At 39.9% G+C, this 23,779-nt stretch overlaps 1 protein-coding gene across 2 annotated transcripts in view; it reads left to right on the forward strand.

Annotated features, from left to right (window-relative positions):
• KIF18A (kinesin family member 18A) overlaps positions 1–23,779 on the forward strand; it is a 110,462-nt gene that overhangs the window by 55,476 nt on the left and 31,207 nt on the right. For both annotated transcript variants that reach the window (XM_043515898.1, XM_038405875.2), the window contains exons 11-13: positions 8,698–8,862; positions 10,931–11,052; positions 16,587–16,825. In XM_043515898.1, coding sequence (XP_043371833.1) covers positions 8,698–8,862; positions 10,931–11,052; positions 16,587–16,825 — 526 coding nt within the window. The remainder of the gene's footprint in view (positions 1–8,697; positions 8,863–10,930; positions 11,053–16,586; positions 16,826–23,779) is intronic.

A 23,779-nucleotide genomic window follows, 5' to 3' on the forward strand; every position in this document is an offset into this window, starting at 1 on the left:
GAGACAGACCAGTCCTTGCTTACAGACAGCCCCCCAATCTGAAGCAAATACTCACCAGCAACCACACACCACACAACAGAACCACTAACCCAGGAACCTATCCTTGCAACAAAGCCCGTTGCCAACTCTGTCCACATATCTATTCAGGGGATACCATCATAGGGCCTAATCACATCAGCCACACTATCAGAGGCTCGTTCACCTGTGCATCTACCAATGTGATATATGCCATCATGTGCCAGCAATGCCCCTCTGCCATGTACATTGGCCAAACTGGACAGTCTCTACGTAAAAGAATGGACACAAATCAGACGTCAAGAATTATAACATTCAAAAACCAGTTGGAGAACACTTCAATCTCTCTGGTCACTCGATCACAGACCTAAGAGTGGCTATACTTCAACAAAAAAGCTTCAAAAACAGACTCCAACGAGAGACTGCTGAATTGGAATTAATTTGCAAACTGGATACTATTAACTTAGGCTTGAATAGAGACTGGGAATGGATGAGTCATTACACAAAGTAAAACTATTTCCCCATGGTATTTCTCCCTTCCACCCCCCCCCCCCCCCCACTGTTCCTCTGATATTCTTGTTAACTGCTGGAATTAGCCTACCTTGCTTGTCACCATGAAAGGTTTTTCTCCTTCCCCCCCCTGCTGCTGGTGATGGCTTATCTTAAGTGATCACTCTCCTTACAGTGTGTATGATAAACCCATTGTTTCATGTTCTCTGTGTGTGTGTATATAAATCTCTCCTCTGCTTTTTCCACCAAATGCATCCGATGAAGTGAGCTGTAGCTCACGAAAGCTTATGCTCTAATAAATTTGTTAGTCTCTAAGGTGCCACGGGTACTCCTTTTCTTTTTGCGAATACAGACTAACACGGCTGCTACTCTGAAACCTGTTTTCACACAGTAAAGGAACATATTGACACTTATGTTGCGGTTAAACACAAAATCTCTCATATTTCAATTTAAATGTGATTCACAGTTGCTAATTTGAGATCTGATTAGACTGAACATATCCATGCTGCTTTTGTGCAACAACAAACTTACCAACATAGCAGCACACCTGGCATAGCTACTTAGGGCACTGTCATCTGAGAAGTCCATTTGTAGCACTGTACAGGCAACAAGCATCGTCAAGCTCCATGCCAAACTTAAAGCAATCCAAATTTTCTGCGGCGTTGACAGAGGAAAGCTACTGTTTTTTAAAGCAGTTCTATCAATGGCCTTGCAGTTCAAAATCCCTTGGCCTGTATTTCAAATGATTGCTGCTGTTCAGAGCTTGGTGTCCTAATCTTCTTACAGAAGATCCAAGAGTTGGCAGTAAAGCCTGAAAACATTCTAATCTTAATTTAGTTTCTGAATATAAAAATTTACAGCTGTAAAATATAAATTTAATTTTTCCTCTCTTTAATCAGTTGTTATAGCAAAATTTAACTTGACTGGCAACAATTTCAGGTTTCCAGTGTGTGCAGTGATTCACTTGGAGGTTTAAATTTGTTATGAATAATGGCAAGGTAAAAAATGCACTGCTGTTTCAGAAATCTTGTACTTGTCACAAATGGTGTTTTGAGTGACTGACATATTCCAGAAGTTTTTTATGTCACAATCTGCAGTGAATGGAATTCTGAAGTACTACTGTAAAACATTATTTTTATCCTGTATCATAATTTCTCCAACACCTATTACAATGAAGCGATTATAATATGGTTTTCCATTTTAACAGAGCAATAGCTCTGCTATAGTTAAGGTTAAGACTAGCTTTGTGTTTGAAGCTCAGTTGAGCGCTCTATGAGCTGTACAGTTAATCAGATTGCCTTGAAATTTGATGTGCTGCATGGGGTATAGTTAGTGATCCAAATATGGTACCATTTGACCAAGGGGATCCCAAGATACAATCACTGAGGGGGGGGAAAGCTGGCACATTCTGGCATTGTTTTTCTTTCACTCAGAGAGATCAAACCAGGGTTCAGTCATTACACCAGGGACTCACATTCCCTACCCCCACCCCTTGTGAGCCTCTATATAAGGAAGCCCTACCCCTCTGGGTAGGGAGCTTAGAATAGGTATGTGAGAGCATACACTGAGACTGCTGCGACTGAGGTGAGGAGCTGAGAATGGGGATGCTTTTCAGAGGAGGGAGGCAGGGAACCCCCACTGATACGAATGGAGCAGTTCACAGGGTTGCGCTGCTGTAGCACTTCCATGTAGATATTCACTACAGCGACGGGACAGGTTCTCCCATTGGCTTAGTTAATCAAATTCCCCAAGAGGTGGATTAACCTTCCGTCAACCTAGCACTGGCTACGCCAAGGGCTAGGCCAGCTTAACTACGTCGCTCAGAGGTATAAATTCTTCACACCCTTGAGTGATATAGCTGAGTCGATTTAACTTTTGAGCGTATACCTGGTATAAGTTCTCTAAAGTCACGTACTTGCATGGATTATCTTGAAGTTGGCTTTGCCTCCTGGAGTAGTGTAGGATAGGGTTAATTATCCAAATGTGAGAAGTTCAGATTCTGGTAACATAAAAGTTTGCAACCTATCTTGCAAAGAAATCTGTGAATGAACTGTAAATATTTGAGGAAAATCCACCTCTGTTAAGTTTTGTAGGTTTTTTTTAAACATAATCTGATACAGCAGAATATTCAGAAGGTGCTGAAACTGTTTTTTAAAAGAAAATAAAATTACAAATGTGAATGCTGACAGGGAGGGGAGATTGGGAGGTCAAGAGTGAGTGGCAATGGGGAAGAAATTTGGGTCTGCAGTGAGGGATGGGAGTATTTTATGGGAATGGGTGGTACGGGATGGAAGAGGAGTTGAGGGTTCAGGTAAGGGGAAGGAAGGAGAGGTTGGGGAATGTGAGGAGTAGCAGGGAAAGAAGGGGGTGCGAGGTTGTCAATCCTGAATTCCCCCTGGGAATCTGGGTGAGCCCTTCCCCTTTTCAAGAGTCTGAGCCCCTCTCCCTGCCTGATGTGTGTCCTAGGATCTGCTGCTCTTTGGGTACCTGAGCCCCTCTCCCTGCCCTTGCATATGAGTTGGGATCGGGGTTGGGGTAACACAAATTTAAATATCTGAAATCCAGAAAATGAATAGTTGAGGTACACATCACTCCTGTGTGGGGACTGGGTGGGCCGGGGCATACCTGAGGAAACAAGGGCAGAAGTTGCAGCTGGGGATGGATAATGGGAGAGAGTGGTACAGCTTGGTGTGCAGCTCAGGCTACATAACCAAGGTAGCATGCAGCCTGCCAGTAACTACCTGTGATATATGTATTCAGCAGCATCAGGCAGGAGACAGCAAGGAACAACTTCTTAAATGTTAATGACTGCTGCAGTGCCAAGTAATGGCTTAATGGGCTGGGAAGGGAGAACTGGAAATGTTGGTGGCAGGGGCTGCATGTTGCAGTGAATGATGAGGCAGACGGTGAAGAAGCACACAGACACACCACTCTCTCAAAATTTCGGTAACAATCATGTAAGAAAAGTGACAAGGTTTTGAAACATAGACCTTGCATGGGATTTCTCTCACCAGCCCTGTTAACAACTACACACTGCAAACATTTCAAAGTAAGACCATTACCTCCATTCCACTATAGCAAATATACAGGAGTTGTGAAGAGCACCAAGGAATCACATAGCAACTGTGTGGCCTAGAGGAAAGACTATTGGACTGGGACTATTGCTAGTTCTGTCATCGGCTTGCTGGATGACTATGGGCAAGTCATTTCACTGGTCTGTGCCTCAGTTTCCCATCTCTAAAACGAGGAAAATGATGTAAAGGTCTTTTGAGACCTACTTATGAAAAGCAGCAGATAAAACAAGGTCTTCTTTTAATGATTAACCTAGCCACAGTAACATATCAACTGCAAACACAGGTGAGCATTACGCCAGCCTAAATGTCCATGAACTCCTACCAACAAGCATTTCTCTTTCTGTTTAAAAAAAAAAAAACTAAGAAATTTAAATAGCAAAAACTTTATTAATGCAGAGTTAAGGTTGCTTGGTGATTAGTTCTTGCTCTTCCAGAATATCAAGTTCAGCAAAACTCAAACTTCTGTAAACCAAAAATACAGAGTTACGGTAAAACACCCAGACAGCCTTAACTCTGCACTCTTTGAGCGATGCCTCAATATGCCCATAACACAATGTAAAGGCAGAGTGGAACTATGTGTAATAGACAAGTGCTAGCTGAACTTGCCCTGTGCTCAAACACAGAGCTTGCTCCCATGACAGAATACCACACTTGTAAAATTTAACAACCATTTCATACTCTCTTACCACCCTTTCACACTTGAACACAAGATACCACCTAAACCTATATTTCCCCTGCCCATCATTAAATCCAGAGACTGCTCTCATATTCCTGCCGACAATACCAATGGCAAGAAAGCCCCAATGCCCTGCTACTGACATAGTCTTGCATTTCTGCACTGAGATGATCCATATATTCCATGGCCAGAAGGGATTATTATGATCATCTAATCTGATCTCCAGTATAACACAGGCCATATGTAGACTGGAACCTCAAGCTACATATGTACCTCTTTGCTTACACACCTGGGGTGCACTCAGACCCAAAGCTGCTCAGATCAAAATCACAGCTCATTCAAGCTGCTCCAATTTATTTCTTCACTTTTCAAAACAGCTACACCTAACATAGTGCATGCAGCTGGAGTGCATGAAGATAATTCCCAGTGCCTATTGGCAGCTTCAGAGGAGCAGAATTAAGATTGTGTGGGCATTTACCTTAATTCTGTATTTCCTGGTTTTCACAAATTTGAGGACTCTCTGTTCTAGATGGGCATGAGGTAGCACCAGACAACCTTAACTCTCTGTTAACAAAAGTTTTTTTGTTTTTTAAATCACTTATTTTTAAAGGACTTTTTTCATTTATGAAATATTTGTTTTATGTTTTCTCTTGGTTATTGTATGCAGCTGCTGAGTTTGTGCAGTGTTGAGTGCCATGCAAACCTTTCCCACCTCCATGCTAGGCTTGGGTAGACCCCATCCTGGCAGGAGATAGGAACCAAACTGTGGGCTGAAAACATGGAAAGTCTCAATCCAAAAGAAGAATTGTTGAGAGAATGAGAAAGTGAAAACGGAGAATGAAGAATACCTTAACTAGCATTTGTGAAATCAATGTTAATTTGTTGTGGGGTTGGGTCCTGAGTACTGCATTCTGAGAACCAATCTTGGGCTACTGCTGACCTTTGCCATGTTCACTTTACATGGGGCTGCCTCTTTGTTTGGCTCATGCATACTGCCCCTTAAAGCCCCAGTCTTCAGCCTCCATAACTAATACCTTCAAGTCTGGGCCTCAGCTATGCTCTGGGCCTCATTTTCTGCTGCTGCTTGATAGTCCTCTCCTTATAGATTCATAGGACTGGAAAGGACCTTGAGAGGTCTTCTAGTTCAGTCCCTTACACTCAAGGCAAGACTAAGTATTATCTAGACCGGGATGGACAACCTGTGACTCCGGAGCCACATGTGGCTCTTCAGAAGTTAATATGCGGCTCCTTGTATAGGCACCGACTCTGGGACTGGAGCTACAGGCGCCAACTTTCCAATGTGCTGGAGGGTGCTCACTGCTCAACCCCTGGCCCTGCCCCCACTCCACCTTTTCCCTCTCCTGAGCCTGCCATACTCTCGCTCCCGTGCCCCTGAGACTCCTGCATGCCACGAAACAGCTGATCGGGAGGTGCGGGGAGGAAGGGAGAAGCACTGATCAGAGGGGCTGCCAGTGAGCGGGAGGCCCTAGGAGCGGGGATGGGTGGGAGCTGATGGTGGGGGCTGCTGACCTATTACTGTGGCTCTTTGGCAATGTACATTGGTAAATTCTGGCTCCTTCTCAGGCTCAGGTTGGCAACCCGTGATCTAGACCATTCCTGACACATGGTTGTCTAACCTGCTCTTAAAAACCTCCTGTGATGGAGATTTCACAACTTCCCTAAGCAATTTATTTCAGTGCTTAAGTACCCTTACAGATAAGTTTTTTTCCTAATGTCCAACCTAAACCACCCTTGCTGCAACTTAAGCCCATTGCTTCTTGTCCTATCCTCATAAGTTAAGGAGAACACTTTTTCTCCCTCCTCCTTGTAACAACCTTTTATGTACTGAAAACTGTTATGTCCCCTCTCCGTCTTCTCTTCTCCTGACTAATCAAACTCATGTTTTTCAATCTTCCCTCATAGGTCATGTTTTCTAGACCTTGAATCATTTTTGTTGCTCTCCTCTGGACTTTCTCCAATTTGTCCACATCTTTGTTGAAAGGTGGAGCCCAGGACTGGACACAGTACTCCAGTTGAGACCTTATCAGCATAGAGTAGAAGAATTACTTCTTGTGTCTTGCTAATACATCCCAGAATGACATTTTTTTTTTTGTTTAGGGCTATCGATTAATCACAGTTAATTCACATGATTAACTCAAAAATTGTGATTAATTGCACTGTTTAAACAACAGAATACCAATGGAAATTTATTAAATGTTTTTGGATGTTTTTCTACATTTTCAAATATATTGACTTCTGCTACAACACCGAATACAAAGTGTACAGTATTCACTTTATATTATTTTTATTACAAATATTTACACTGTAAAAATGATAAGACATAGTATTTTTCAATTCACCTCATACAAGTACTGTAGTTCAAACTCTTTATCATGAAAGTGTAACTTACAAATGTAGGGTTTTTTGTTTTGTTTTGTTTTTTTGGTTACATAACTGCACTCAAAAACAATGTAAAACTTTAGAGCCTACAAGTCCACTCAGTCCTACTTCTTGTTCAGCCAAATGCACAGACAAACAAGTTTAGTTACAATTTGCAGGAGATAATGCTGCCCGCTTCTTGTTTACAGTGTCACCAGGAAATGAGAACATAGTACTTTTGTAGCCAGCATCACAAGATATTTACATGCCAGATGCACTAAAGCTTCATATGTCCCTTTATGCCTCAACCACCATTCCAGAGGACATGCATCCATGCTGATGATGGGTTCTGCTCGATAACAATCCCAAAGCAGAGCAGACCGACACATGTTCATTTTCATCATCTGAGTCAGATGTCACCAGCAGAAGTTTGATTTTCTTTTTGGTGATTTTGATTTCTTTTTTGGTGGTTCGTGTTTTTTACAGTGCAACTATATGTATTCAAAATAAATATAAAGTGAGCATTGTACACTTTGTATTCTGTGTTGTAATTGAAATCAATATATTGAAAATGTAGAAGACATCCAAAAATATTTAAATAAATGGTATTCTATTGTTTAAGAGCATGATTAATCGCGATAAATTTTTTTAATTACTTGACAGCCCTACTTTTTTTGCAACAGTGTTATGCTGTTGACTCGTATTCAGCTTGTGATCCACTATGACCCCCATATCCCTTTCTGCAGTGCTCCTTCCTGGGTAGTCATTTCCAGTTGATTGTTCCTTCCTAAGTGGAGTACTTTGGATTTGTCCTTATTGAATTTCATCCTATTTACTTCTGACCATTTCTCCTATTTATCCAAATCATTATGCAGTAGCTTGTCCTCTCCACAGACTTTTGTGCTACTTCCCCACTATTGTATGTGGGATGTTCCCTCTAGTCTCAAGGGACTATGTCAACAATGTAACACAGGCCTCCAAAGGCTGGAATGGCTTGGTCTAAGCCACTTGTTGCTTCCACCTACATACCAGCTCTTCCCTGGTCTGTGTCATTTGTCAAACATACTCTTACTGAGTTCAGAGCACAGGAGACTCAAACTTGGGAAGACGTGGGTAAGAAGAGGATCCACCTCCATTCCTTTTGCCCTAGTTTTCAGTCCCCTGTGACCATTGGTCCCCTATATAGCTTCTTCCCTATGGGTCACTGCCCTCCTCCACCTTTAGAATAGTGATAGTGTTTGAGGAATTCGAGTTGAAACTTTCTTGGTTTTACCCTTCTGCTCCTTTCTTGTATATCTACGGCTTTGTCTACACTAACGAGGTAAGTCGATCTAAGTTACACTCATTAAGTTATGTAATTTAAGTTGACGTAGCTTAGATCGATTTACAGCGGTGTCTACACTGTGCTATGTGGGTGGTAGATGCTTTCCCGCCAACTTAGCTTCCACCTCTCAGGGAGATGGAGTACTGAAGTCAACGGGAGAGCGCGCTCTCATTGACTTACTGCATCTTCACCAGACCCACTAAATTGATGCCTCTGCATCAATCGCAGTAGCGCTGATTTAACCGTAGTGAAGACAAGCCCTACATGTAGTCATGCTGTCATTAGGGGAGCAAGGATTAGAACTCAAGAATTCCTGGCTCTTTTCTTCATTCTTTGTTTACTAGTAACTAGACAGTTACCTGTAAGTATAATATAGGTATGTGTAACTTTTCTGTTCTATAGTTTGACCATTATGGCTTTTAAATAATTTTTTAAAACATGCAATTGTTGTAAAAGTATTAAACAATTTACTATAGTCTCAGAAGGCCTATTGAAAAGACTTCAGAGAAAAAGAACTATGAATGAGAGTATATAAAACAACTTAATAGACTTCAGTAGTGCAGTTAGGAAGAGTGTGCTACTTTACAAATATTACATAGATCAATGACTGTGTAAATTGTTTTGACTCTATGGAAGCCTGCAAAGTCTTTTTCATAACAGAACTCAGTGAACATTACAGGGTAGTTTCCCATTAAATTATTTAATATGTTGTATTTCAGGCCACTTGTAAACGGGATCATAGGCTCGCAATGCTTAAAACTCGTCGTTTGCATGTGCAGAAGAAGAAAGAAGAGGAGATGAAACACTTTGAGGAGAATACTAATTGGCTGCATCGTGTGGAAAATGAAATGCGCCTCCTAGGACAAGATGGCCATATTCCACAGGTAAAAGGACTTTCCTGTCAAAGGTAGATTTCAGACATTGTACTCAAACATGCTTATAATAGTTGGGAACAAATTTTTTCCTGGAATTTTTTTAGTTATGGAAGACTCCTCCAGTGCTGATTAGAACAGTGTCAAATGGTTTAGTCTTCCTTGCACAAATACAGCAGTTCTTCTGCCCCATCTGAATGTATTGCATTGTTTTAATGCAATTTCTCATTCATGAAAATATTTAGCTATGTACAGTCGTAAGCACACTGATGGTATTTAAAAGAGTGAACAGAACATAGTAAAAATAGTGTGATACTACATTTTTATTGGCATGGTTAGGATTTATTGGACATTCAGAAATGAGTTTTAAAGTATTGGCACACTGGTGTAGGGAGGGAGTTTCAGGCTTGGTGATCAGCATAGGAGTCACTGAAACTAGAGTGTAGGATTTTTATTATAAGCCCTTTCTCTTCAAATTCATGAACAAGGATGAAATTTACATTAGGTATAGCTATAATTTTCATCCCAAATGTTATTGCTGGGGGAATGGGACAATTTCCCTCCCACAATGCTGAAAGAACTGGCACATGAGATTGCTAGTCCAGAAGCAAAGATTTTTTTAATGTATCTATCTATTCGGGGGTAATACCGCGTGACAAAACAGCTAATGTCGTACCATACCTATATTTTAGAAAAGGGTGGTGGTGTGATCTTGGCAATTACAAACTTACTAATCTCACCTCAGTAGTGTGCAAGATTTTGGAACAAATTTTGAAGGAAAGAATAATTAAATTCATGGAGGTAGATAGTAATGGGAATGTAATGCAACATGGGTTTACCAAAAGTAGATTATGCCAGACTAGCCTGATTTTCCTTCTTTGAGAAAATATATATATATATATATATATATATATATATATATATATACACACACACACACATATCTTGTATACAAGGACTTCGGTAAAGCATTTGACATGGTGCAATATGGGAAATTATTAGTATAACTAAAGAAGATGGGAATTAGAACAAGAATTGTAGGGTGGAAAAGGAACTGGCTAACGGGTTGTGCTGAAAGGTGAACTATTGGATTGGAGGGAGGTTACTAGTGATTCCTCGTGAGCCATAAGAATCCTTCTTATGTCTAATCATATTCAATATTTTTTGACCTTGACAAAAAGGTGGGAGTGTGCTACTGAAATTTGCTAATGATACAAAGTTGGGAGGCATCGTGATACAGAGGAAGATTTTTATCTGGTCTCCTTTCCCTGAATCATCAGAAATGGCCATAGCTAAAGATAGGACCCTGGATGGGGTGGACCAGTGATATGAGGTGTCACTGATCATTCTCTCTCTCTCATGTGCTTGACTGGCTGGTTCTTGTTGACATGCTCAGGGTCTAACTGATCACCACATATGGGTTCAGGAGTAAATTTTCCCCCAAGTCAGATTGGTAGTGACCTTGGGGCGGAGAAGGGGCAGAGGTCACCTTCATTTGCAGCATGGAGTGTGAGTCACTTGCCAGGATTATCTGGGTGCATATCAGTTACTTTCCTGCCATTGCAAGGGTCTATTCTCTGCCTGAGACGCATAATAGTTTCGTCCCCTGTGGGCTTTATTATTTTGGTATAATTTTCATTTTGGATTTAGTGTTCAGGTGTTGGGTGGTGTTGGTGGCCTGTGATCTACAGGATGTCAGAATAGATGATCTGGTGGTCCTTTCTGGCCTTAAACTCCATGAATTAAAAAACAAAAAAACACCCTAGAATGATTTCTGATATAAAAAGGTATATGCTATTGTATGTATATGTACTCTTAACTACATCCAGCACACAAATCTGTTTGTGAATGGAAAACTATAGGACAATAGTTAGACATAGCAGTGAAATGCTAACGTAAATTAAATTTTATTTCTTCTGTAAGATTTATTAAATTAAAAGTTAGTATTGATGTAGTTGTAGATGAATTGCAGAACTACTTTTCAAGGTATTGCAGGCTAATCTCTTAAAATCTTTTTGAGACTGAATGTGTATATCGCACTGAAATTGAAATAATATTTTTATGCAACTTATTTCTCAAGGTGCTCCATAAAGATCTTCACTGCTACCATTTAAAGCTAGAGGTCAAGGATCTGAAAATGCAGATTGAGCACATGATGTCTCTAGTATCACTTCAAGAGCAGCAACATAAGCAAACAGAAAAGTAAGTTTGTGTTTGTATATCGTGCTTGACCAGTGTTCCTCTTCAAAGCTTGTTACATGTATGATAAATGTACAGATTTCAATCAGTTTCAGGTGACAATGGTAGCATAATTTTCCAAACTTTTCTTTAAACTGTTATAGATACTGAAACAAAAAATATATTCCTATATAATGGAAAACATCATTAGCATAGTATTCTTGTAATGTTGAACAAAATGTTGAAAATTCCCTCCACCTACCAGTATCCCTTTAAGATAAGATTTCTCCTTTAATAAAAGGTGAGCAGCGTAAGAACGGCCATACTGGGTCAGACCAAAGGTCCATCTAGCCCAGTATCCTGTCTTCCGACAATAGCCAATGCCAGGTGCCCCAACAGGAATGATCAGAACAGGTTGACTGTGCATTGTGTGGAAAAAATATTTCCTTTTGTTTGTTTTAAACCTGCTTCCTATTCATTTCATTTGGTGGCCCTTAGTTCTTGTGTTATGGGAACAAGTTAATAACACTTCCTTATTTACCTTCTCCACACCAGTCATGATTTTATAGATCTCTATCATATTCCGCCCCCTTAGTCATCTCTTTTCCTAGCTGAAAAGTCCCAGTCTTATTAATCTCTTCTCATACGGCATTTTTGTTGCCCTTTTCCAATTTAAATATAACTTTTTTGAGATGGGGCAACCATATGTGCGTGCAATATTCAAGATGTGGGCATACCATTGAATTATATAGAGGCAATATGATATTTTCTCCCTTATGATCTATCCCTTTCTTAATGATTCCCAACATCCTGTTCACTTTTTTGATTGCTGCTGCACATTGAGTAGGTGTTTTCAGGGAACTATCCATAATGACTCCAAGATCTGTCTTGAGTGGTAACAGCTCATTTAGACCCCATAATTTTATATGAATAGTTAGGATTATGTTTTCCAATGTGCATTACTTTGCGTTTATCAACATTTAATTTCATCTGACATTTTGTTGGCCAGTCTTCCAGTTTTGAGAGATCCTTTTGTAGCTCTCCGCAATCTGCCTGGGACTTAACTATCTTGATTAATTTTGTATCATCTGCAAATTTTGCCACCTCACTGTTTACCTGTTTTTTCAGATCATTCATGAATATGTTGAATAGGACTGGGCCCAGTAGAGACCCCTGGGGGACACCACTATTTACCTCTCTCCGTTCTGAAAACTGACCATTTATTCCTACCCTTTGTTTCCTATCTTTTAACCAGTTGCCAATTCATGAGAGAACCCTCTTATCCCATGACTGCTTACTTTGCTTAAGAGCCTTGGTGAGGGATCTTATCAAAGGCTTTCTGAAAATCTAAGTACACTATATCTACTGGATCCCCCTTGTCCACATGCTTGTTGACCCCCTCAGAGAATTCTAATAGATTGGTGAGGCATGGTTTCTCTTTACAAAAACCATGTTGACTATTCCCCAACAAATTATGTTCATCTATGTGTCTGACAATTTTGTTCTTTAATATAGTTTCAGTCAGTTTGCCCAGTACTGAAGTATGGCTTACCGGCGCATAATTGCAGGGGTCACATCTGGAGCCCTTTTTAAAAATTGGTGTTACATTAGCTATCCTCCAGTCAATTGGTACAGAAGCTGATTTAAATGATAGATTACAGATGACAGTTAGTAGTTCTGCAATTTCACATTTGAGTTCCTTCAAAACTCTTGGGTGAATACCATCTGGTCCTGATGACTTATTACTGTTTAGTTTATCAATTTGTTCCAAAACCTCATCTAATGACACCTCAATCTGGGACAGTTTGTCAGATTTCTCACCTAAAAAGAATGGCTCAGGTTTGGGAATCTCCTTCACATCCTCAACTGTGAAGACAGATGCAAAGAATTCATTTAGTTTCTCCGCAATGGCTTATCATCCTTGAGTGCTCCATTAGCATCTCTATCGTCCAGTGGTCCCACTGGTTGTTTAGCAGGCTTCCTGCTTCTGATGAACTTTAAAAAAACCAAAAATTGCTATTCCTTTTTGAGTCTTTGGTTAGCTGTTCTTAAAATTCTTTTTTGGCCATCCTAATTATATTTTTACACTTCATTTGCCAGAGTTTATGCTCCTTTCTACTTTCCTCATTAGGATTTAACTTCCACTTTTTAAAGGATGCCTTTTTGCTTCTCACTGCTTCTTTTACTTCGTTGGTTAGCCATGGTGGCTCTTTTTTGGTTCTCTTACTATCTTATTTAATTTGGGGTATATATTTAAGTTGACCCTCTCTTATGATGTCTTTAAAGAGTTTCCATGCAGCTTGCAGGGATTTTACTTTTGGTGGTGTACTTTTAATATATGTTTAACTAACCTCCTCATTTTTGTGTAGTTCCCCTTTCTGAAATTAAATGCTACAGTGTTGGGCCACTGTGGTGTTTTCCCCACCACGGGGATGTTGAATTTAATATTATTGTCACTATTACCAAGCGGTCCAGCTATATTCACCTCTTGGACCTGATCCTGTGTTCCTCTTAGGACTAAATCAAGAATTGCTTTTCCTCTTGTGGGTCCAGGACTAGCTTCTCAAGAAGCAGACATTTAAGGTGTCAAGAAAGTTTATCTCTGCATCTCTTCCCGAAGTGATATGTACACAGTCAATATGGGCATAGTTGAAATCCCCCATTATTATTGTTTTTTTTTTTAAATTTTAATAGCTTCTCTAATCTCCTGAGCATTTCATGGTCACTATCACCATCCTGGTCAGGTGGTCTGTAATATATCCCTTATATATTCTTCTTCTTATAATACATTCTTATTATTCAAGCATGGAATTACTATCCATAGAGAGACTATGGTACAGTTCAGTTCATTTTAAGACTTTTACTTCATTTGTTTCTATGCTTTCTTTCACATATAGTGCCACTAACATGACCTGTTCTGTCCTTCCGATATATTTTGTACCCTGGTATTACTGTGTCCATTGATTATCCTCATTCCACCAAGTTTCTGTGATGCCTATTATATCAATATCCTCATTTAATACGAGGTACTCTAGTTTGCCAATCTTATTATTTAGACTTCTAGAATTGGTATATAAGCACTTTTAAAACTTGTCACTTTTTAAATTACATGATATAATTGAATAGGAGCTTTTTTTCTTTTGACTGTTTCTCATCAGATCCTACCTGTATTTTATCATCTTCCATCCTCTCCTCCTTATTAGGACATAAGGAATCTCCATTTATAGATCCTCCCCTAAGGGATGTCCAACCACACACTCCTCTGCCCCGTCTGCTTTCTCCCAGACCTCAGTTTAAAAACTGCTCTACGACCTTTTTCATTTTAAACACCAGCAATCTGGTTCTATTTTGGTTTAAGTGGAGCCCATCCTTCCTGTGTAGGCTCCCCCTTTCCCAAAAGTTTCCCCAGTTCCTAATAAACCTAAACCCCTCCTCCCTTCACCATTGTCTCATCCACGCATTGAGACCCTGCAGTTCTGCCTGTCAAACTGGCCCTGTGTGTGGAACTGGAAGCATTTCAGAGAATGCTACCATGGAGGGCCTGGACTTCAATCTCTTACCTAACAGCCTAAATTTGGGCCTCCAGAACCTCTCCCCTATCCTTCCCTATGTTGTTGGTACCTACATGTACCACAACCACCGGCTCCTCCCCAGCACTACACATAAGCCTATCTAGATGTCTCAACCTTTGCAACAGGCAGGCAAGTCACCCTGCGGTTCTCCCAGTCATCGCGTATCCAGCTATCTATGTTTCTAATGATCAAATCGCTCATTACAGTAACTCCTCACTTAACGTTGTAGTTATGTTCCTGAAAAATGCAACTTTAAATAAACTAATCCAATTTTCCCATAAGATTTAATATAATTTCGTATGTTGTAGTATGCTTCCTTTTATTGGCAACAAAAAGTGAATGAACAGCAAACAGCAGCTGAGTAAAGGATATTCCATATTAAGATCAAGTTTAAGGTAAAGTTGCTTCCAAGTAGCACAAAACTTTTAACAAAAGAATGGAGTGTGAGGGCAAGATATTTTCATTCATTGATGCATAGGTCCATCAATGACTATTAACCAAGATGGGCAGGGATGGTGTCCCTAGCCTCTGTTTGTTTGCCAGAAGCTGGGAATGAGCAACAGAGGATGGATCACTTGATTCTGTTCTGTTCATTTCCTCTGAAACACCTGGCATTGGCTACTATCAGATGACAGGATACTGGGCTAGATGGATCTTTGGTCTGATCTAGTATGGCCATTCTTATATTCATTTACAATTCATACAGTCCCTATCGCTGCCCTGTAGAGTACATGCATTCCAGAAGATACCCTGCATAAAACTTTGGTGCTCTGTGTCCCACTCTGCCTTGTCCAGTGGAGCGTAGGCGCAGGCTGCAATGGTACCCATAGATTTTATAAAGGATGCTGATATAACTTTCATATGTATACCAAACAATAAGAGTGATGTTTATAATCTCCCTGTGCCTTAAGGTACAACACAGGCTAACCTACCTGAGCTAGCTTGACTCCAGCTATCTCAGGTAACAATAGCAGTGGAGATAGCACAGGCTATCGAGTAGAGTATGTAACCAGGACTCGTGCCAGGCTCATACTGCCTGCGCTGCGCTGTCTCCACTGCTATTGTTACCCATGCTAGCTGGATTCAAGTTAAGGTAGGTTAAGGTAGGCTAGCCAGTGCACAGCTTTTGCTATGTCAGCATACCCTTAGACTTAAATGGCATTTAATGATGAGCGAAGTCTAATTTTGTTACACAGAAGCTGTTATACAGCTAATGGGATTCAAGAAAGTTAGATGTTTTGAGCAGATTTTTTAAAATCAACTATCCGTGTTAAATGCCATTACTGCAAACAACACAAGTGCTGAATAAGCCACACAAACCTACAAAACTGAAACTGGAACTCTGGCCCACATTTTGGATGCTATATAAAAAGTGAAAACCACCACTTTGATGCCTGATTGAAAAATAATTGCATTGAAGAAAAGTCTATGTTGGTTATCTGAAGAGATATATATTTGAAAAATAAATGTCAGAACTCTCTAATATTATCAAAATATATCAATCATACTTCTGTGCTATTATTTTTTAATTTTTTTGGTGTATTACTAGGATGATAAAGAATTTTCATATACATCATATTTAATAGCTCAGGGAAGAGAACACCACCAAAATTAACAGTGATTTCTGCATGGGGTTTTAGTACTTTTCAGAAGTTGATTATGCTTCTTTCAAATTGAATCAAACAATAAGGCTACTAAATCAACAATGGACTTTAAAGTCAGAAGGAAGCAAAGTCATGATCTAGTCTGACCTGCTGCTTGTTGCAGGCCACAGAACCTTGCGGATCCACTCTCTAGTTTAAACCTGCAAGTGACCCGGGTCCCAATCTGCAGAGGAAGGCAAAAAACTTGCAGGCCAATAGTCGCTTTTATATTCTAACAATGGTAGTTCATAGCTAGGTTACTATTGACTAGACTAAAACTTTCATTTAAAGATATTTAAAATTATCTTTGGTTTTTGTTTTTTTTTTTTTTGCTCGTTTGTAGAGTACTAAATGCTTTGCTTCCAGTTCTGAGAAAACAGTACTTCATCTTAAAAGAAGCAGGGCTGGCAAATGCTGTCATTGAGGCTAACTTCAAGGAGATTGAACAGCTGATTCAGAGACCAAAAACGGTAGTTTGGGCTGACCAACCTGTTGAAGAGGAACCAAAACAAAATAATCAACCAGAGATGTCTGTTATCCTGGCATTTCCACAACTTGCAAGCAATCCAAATACACCTTGCCGTAAGTATATAATTAAATTTTCTAATGAGAATAATTTGAGGTGTTGCCCCAAAAAGCCAGGATTGATTTGGATAGATTACTTACATTTATTTCTGGCAGTATAGATTGGCAATGCCTGTATTTTTTTTTATGTGAACTGTGTCTGTTAAATTGCCATCTGTCCCAGAAAATTCTTGCAAACACTACCCAAACTTTTGGTGCACAATGATGGTCATAAATCAGCTACTTTTGTGGATACAGAGAAAATGTATACGGAGGAAACACAATTCCCCCCGCCCTCAGACCTGCCTCAAAATGCTATGTCTGATAGAAGATGGACCGTTCATTATGTCTAAGTACCTGGTTTCAGTTTTTGCCTAGATTTAAGTAGATATAGTGGCACCCTTGGATCGTTCATTTTAATCTTCCTTTAATCTGATTGAATTTCCATAATTGTGGTGTAATCTACAAAGTGCATTCTGGGATGTCCTATCAGAATGTAAACCGGTGATCAGTAGGTTTGGGCACTTTGGGAATCCTAGAACAGAATATTGAGTTAACTTGCCAATGCCCCTCTTAGTCTGGCTATTTGCTGACATGAATCAGGCATTTTACAGGTATTGCTAAAGTTGGTGGAACTTTAGTTGGCAGGTCACTTAGTGTTTTTTGTTGTTGTTGTTGTTTTAATTACTTATATTTCTTCTTTCTTTTACTTATAAAAAGAAATAAACTTCCAATAAATAGGATAAAGCAGAGAGGACTCGGACATGAAAACTTAACCATTGACCAAGGAGTTTGAATGATGCAATATTAACTTTATAATCTATGAAAAGCAGATCCTAAAGCCCACCATATTTACTCCTCTTTAACTCTATGGGTAACTTCTCTCCACTTGTATAAAATGCCTTTTTCTTTCAGCTGTTTGAGTGTCCTCTAACCTTAGTGATTGTCCATTTAAATTTGTGAAAGATGTTTGTAAACAGTCAAGAGATGTAAAAAAAACCTGACTTTTATGTAATGTTCAAATTTAACAATAACCAAGGCTACGTTTTAGTCTCAGGTATTTTTAGTAAAAGTCGTGGACAGATTACAGGCTATAAACAAAAATTCATGACCCGTGATCTGTCCATGACTTTTACTAAAAATATCTGCCCTGACTAAAACTTGGGCGGGAGAAGGGGGTGCGGGTGCGCTATGGGGGGAGGGGGGAAACAGTCTGGGGGCACCGCGGGTGCTGGGGGATGTAGCCCATGACCCCCGCTGGTACTGGGGGGGGGGTAATTGGTGGTGCTTCCTACCTGGCTCTGCATCTCAGGAGCTCCTAGGAGGTAGGGGCCTGGGCAGGGGCTCCGCTGCTCCCGCCACAAGCGCTGGCTACCGCAGCCAATGGGAGCCAGCGCTCCCCCCCCCATCCCTCACCAGCCCTTCCGCCACCTAGGACCTGCAGGGGAGCCATGCCAGTGGGAGCCAGTGGGAGCCCCCCATCCTGAGGTAAGCGCCCCCCTTCCCACACTCCCCAACTCCTTAGCCCTGAGCCCCCTCCCAGACACCCAAACTGCTGCTGCTGCTGCTGGCCCAGCTGCTGCAAAAGTCATGGATATCACGGAAAGTCATGGAATCCATGACCTCCGTGACAGACTCGTAGCCTTAACAATAACCAGTTTTGTTCTTTTGTTTGGGGTTTTTGGTCTACTTATATTCCTACTAAATCTGTTTTGGTGTGATAAGGTTATTTAAACTTTTCATAACTATCATCTGAGTGTACTCTTCTGAACTACTCCATTTTCAAGGTGAGGGCTGGAGTTTCTGGTTTTGAAAACTGGCTCTCTTCTCATTACAATCTTAAATATTATGTTTCACTCTACATACAAATGAGTGGTTTTGCCTACTTTTTCTTGTTTTTAGTTTAAATAACAATGTAATTAAAATTTTGCTTTGCAAGTGTTTCATATAAATGGTCCGTGAAATATTTTTTTTAAAATAAGAGGTGCACACAACTGTTACAAGCCTTACATGTATATATCTGGAAAAGTTGCTTTTTTTATGTTGGTGATGTATGGCTATGCAAGTAAATGTTCAGAGTTTTTATGGTAGGTGATGAGTTTTGTTAGATTTTGGCTATCATTTTTTGTAATTTCTATTCCCTGCCACTCTGCCATGTCAAGCTAAACACTTTTCCCATATGGAACAAAACCTATCTAATTCTGTTTCATCTACATCTCCACAAATCCTTTGTGTAACCCACACACTTCCTGGGTATGGTGGTCTTTTCCCCTCTGGTGACACCGAGAGCAATTAGAGATTAATGAGTCTCCTATAGCCTTAGCTAAGAGCTATGTGGCTGTTAGCTCATGCAGTAGAGGCTCATGCATTTAGCTTCGGAGATCCTGGATTTGATCCCTCCCACCAACACCTGGGTCTGTCAGTGTTACATATACATTTAGAGTTTGATCCTGCTCTTATTGAATTCAATGACCAAGTAAAACCCATTCATGCTTTCGAACCAAAATCATAAGGATAGACTTCAGGTTTTCATGCTGCTCAAGGGGATTGCATTTGGATTTGTTGAGGATGATTCCCCATTCTCAATTTGTCTACTGTTCAAAGTCTTCAAGTGTTCCTTGGTGAACATAGCCCACTTCTGTTGTTGGATTACAGGTTTACCTACGCAAATACAAACCACTTGTTTCAGTTGAGGTGATGCTTTTTTACACCAATCTTAACTTTTTTCATGCAGACGTGGTGCTTGACCTGGAAACTCCCAGGTAGATTTTGTTCAGTGCTTTTCTGTAGACTCCATGCGAATCATGGAAGAAACAACTGCCTTCTTAATGGAAGAGTTTTGTAACTTTGCCCAGAAAGGCAAACAGTTCCAGCAACACACTTTTTCACATAGTTCATCTGGCTAAGCATGCACTCTTTTTTCGTTTCCTCTTGAGGATTGATTCTGTATCTGTTATGTAACCATGATGTAAAGCTTGTAGGGGATGTCCCCAGTTTCCTTTCCAGACTACTGGAGATTTTTATTCTTCACCAAGAACCAAATTCTCTCCCCTGAGCAACTAAATTGTTGGCAGCCTATCTTGAAATGATTTTTTTTCATAGCAAGATGATCCACATATTTTAATGGGCTCTTTCTTCTGATTATTTATATACTATCTAAAGCTTAGCAGGTTGGCACTGTTCTACAAAAGCTTAAAAAATTAGTCAAGCCACAAAATATGACATAAAACTTCCAATCATTGCTGTATTAAGAACCTGAAAGTTAAATTGACCGTAAATAAATTAAAACTAATTTAACTGATTTTCATGGTCTATGCTGAAAGAAATCCAAAAAGTACACAAAGCACAAAAAGTGACATCACATTTTTGATATTTTTACTTGAGATGGTACTAAGAGGAATGGTGAGAGCATGTAACTTAAGTTGACAGTGACCCTTCAAAAAAGAAACCTTCTCTTGAATGGTTTTCTTTTTTAATGGTACCACTATTATCTGGTACATAATGATCCATCACCTAAAATGTCCCCATATTTGAAACCATTGGGCCTATATTGCCTATTTTCCTTTGTAAATTGAATAAATATTCCAAATACTTCAGGCACTTCCTGATACATATGGGGAAAATGCAGTGTTTGGAAGGAAATGATTTACTCTTTGTGGTGGAATGTATAAACCCTACACCAGAACTGAAGGGGTTATGGAGCAACTCTGGGCCCAGGCGGCCTTGTCCATCCCCACCTGCGGTGCATGCTCCCACTGGAGGTGAAGTTTAAAAGGGAGACTGACAGCACAGAAGGGGCCTGACAGGGCAAGGAAAGAGACTTACCCTGAAAGTTCCTGAAAAAGAATGCTACAGAAACCTTTCTCTGGAAGAAAGCCAGGCTGCTGAGCTCAGAGGAGCTGAAGGTTCAGCTCTTCTCCTTTTCTTTGTTACTGTGTCAAACTGTAAGACTTTGGTGGGGTAGTGAGTAGTAGGAAGAGGCCCAGGAGGCAGTCTTAAGGTGCCTCTGGGTGTTAGGCATTGTTGTGGCTCACATGGCCTGGGGCCAGAGCCCTACCAACTAGTGGGCTCCCTACTAATCACCTTGCTACAGAGGGCATGAAAACCCTCTCTTACAGACTCTCTGTTGTGGAAACCCAGAGAAGGTAAAGGCTTTGCAAGCTGCATGGCTGGAACTAAGTATCCACAGGGGTCGCTAAAGAGACTGAAGGTCCTCTCCCACCCCCCTTTCCTTTGGGAGGCTGCGAAACCCAATATCTTCCTTGGGACTCTGTTACCCTGAGAAGGATGCATCTAATTGGAGACCTGACCAGAGGATTGTGTTGACACCCACCAAAAGGCAATCCGCCACAGGGCATGATATTGGGCAATGAGAGAAACTGGAAGTGGGGTGAGTTGAGATCTAGTGCCCTAACCATTAGGCTACACTGCCAGTGAGAACCACCTGTCACTGTCTTGTATTACTCTCCTGGCTGAAAAGTAGCTTGTCTATCGTGCACTTTCACTGCATGGTTCTAAAATTCATGAAGATGGCTCTTTCTCTTGTTGGCCTGTATTGCATTTGTGTTTAAAAGACCTATTCAGAAAGGTAAAATTGATAGAAATGGCTATGCTTTCAAAAGCTTCTACAGATTTAACTTTGCCACTAATTTTGTACCAAGCTGAGGCTTGAGGTCACAATATTTTTGTCACAAAGCTTCTAAGAAACAAAAAATAGGTCAGAGAACAATATTAGCATAGAAAAACGTGATTTTCTCTATACTAAAGAGCAATAAAATGGGTTAAGAGAAATGGGAAGGATGCAGTGCTTTCTTATTCTTTAAAGACCCCCAAAAATAAGTTTTCTCAAAACTAATTATTTTTTCCCAAAAGTCGTTTCAAAAGAATGCTTGGCAATCATTTAGCAAGATCTTTAGTAACTAAGATCTTCAGTAAACAAATATAAAGGAAGATTTACACACATGTATTTGGTATATTGATTTTATTTATTTATTTATTTAAGTTCATAATACGTTCAAGATGTTGGAAAGGAAATAGGGTTTTGCATCAAGACTGAACAACACTGACCACCTGTTATACAGTGGTCATTAGTCCTTATTTTAAAATCCATATTTCACATGCAACATAATTGCATGGACTTTACTTGTCAACAGTAAAACATAACAGTTCGTTTTTTGGCACTTGATTTTTATTTTTAATTTCATTCATAAGTTGAGAGAATTAATTTTAAAATCTACAATATTTCATAAATATGGATTTCCCCTTGGAAATGTTTCTGAAGTTTTGTTTTCAAATACATTGTTTTTGGAGAAGTTAATTGGTGGTGATAAAGTGTTTCATTCACATTAAATTGAATTATGTATACAGTATGCTTTAATAAAGTATTATGAGTCCGGGGAGTCCAACAGGAAGGGTGTGTATTAGGTCAGCTTGTTAGTAGATGTAATTTACTGCTCTTGCATCTAAATATAGATAGCTTTCAAAGAATGAGCATTTTGGGGAGCTGGGGTATTATAAATGTCTTCCTGCAGAAATGAAATACTATTATAACTAAATATGCTAATCATGCTGTGCCAACACTCATGGATCATATATTAAGATATACTAGGGAAATATAACTTCCTTTTCAGTATATGTTTATAAAGTTATTACAGTTGTTTGACTGAACTAAGAAGATTCTAATTATCATACGTTATCCATTAATGAAAGTTCCAAATATGTCAGTCTAGCTATCTACAAGTAATTATGGTCAGTGTAGGTGTAAAACTGAAATAGTAGAAAAACAATGTCTGTGGCCACAAAGGAAATTACTGACTTTTTCACATCACAAAACACCAGGCAGGAAATTTTTTTTACAACATTGTCCTTTTGCTTACAGTCTATTAAGAAAATGGAAATATGAAACTTTTTTAAAGTTCACTGTCTAATTAAGGTAGCTTCAATGGCTGATATATTCAACAAACAATAAGAAAGCTATCAGTTTTTAAAAATGGGCAATTAATACTTGATGCTCCTGCAGCATTAATTTATAAAATAGCTGTCATGTGGAACTAAAATGGTATGGTTAAAATGATAGACTTAAACTCTGTTGTGACACTTTTCACATTATAATCATGATGCCTAGAAATCTGTAGCAGTTGAAGCATTGCAATAGGAGGACAAGGAAAGAATTACAGTTGCAAGTCACTAGTTTTTCATAGGTTGCTATCGGATTTAAACTAGGGTTGTTGGAAATGAGGAGACAGTATATAATGAAGATTTTAAGCATCTTTCTCTCCCCTGCTTTTGAGTTAAGTGAGTCAGGAGAAGCAGCCAGTTTTACCTTATAAATTTTGTAAGAAAGAGTTCTGGCACGGTTCTGAGAGAAATCACACAAGAACTCTTATTCACAGGGAAAGTCTGCAGATCCATTACAATGGTTCTTACTCTTGAGCTTGCAGCTTCTTGGGGGAGATAACCGGACTTGTCAATCAGGCAGACTGGGAATGGCCATATCGCTGAACACCCAGCCAGCTAGCCAGTTTGAACTGCCTCCAGCAGCTTGCAGGAAGTCTTTACCAGATCTCCTGCTCAGGGCAACAAGAAACCAAAACAACCAAGAAAGGATTCTGTGTGTCACTGAGCTATTTAACATCAAGCGGGCCCTGCAGCAGGATTTTTTGAAACCCCTTCTGATACCAAAGTCGCTGGCTTCAGCAGCTTTCATTGTAGGCTTCCTGGAAGAACATCAGTAGCCTACAGAAGTTTGGCAGAAGAAGGTGCAGAAATGCCCAGGCTCACCAGACCCACTTATGCCATGGTCAGCCATGCCATAACTGCCAGGCTAACCAAATCCTGCTCTGCTCACAGGACCCTACTCACTGTGGGTCGACCATGCCCCATATAGCCAGCAAGCCTTCCCTGGAGGACTGAGAGGGACAGCAATGCAAACATGGATTACCTTAAACCTTTAGAAGCCTTTCACCATCTTTT

This window comes from Dermochelys coriacea, chromosome 6 (genome assembly GCF_009764565.3).
Source record: "Dermochelys coriacea isolate rDerCor1 chromosome 6, rDerCor1.pri.v4, whole genome shotgun sequence".
Classification (NCBI taxonomy): Eukaryota; Metazoa; Chordata; order Testudines; family Dermochelyidae; genus Dermochelys; species Dermochelys coriacea.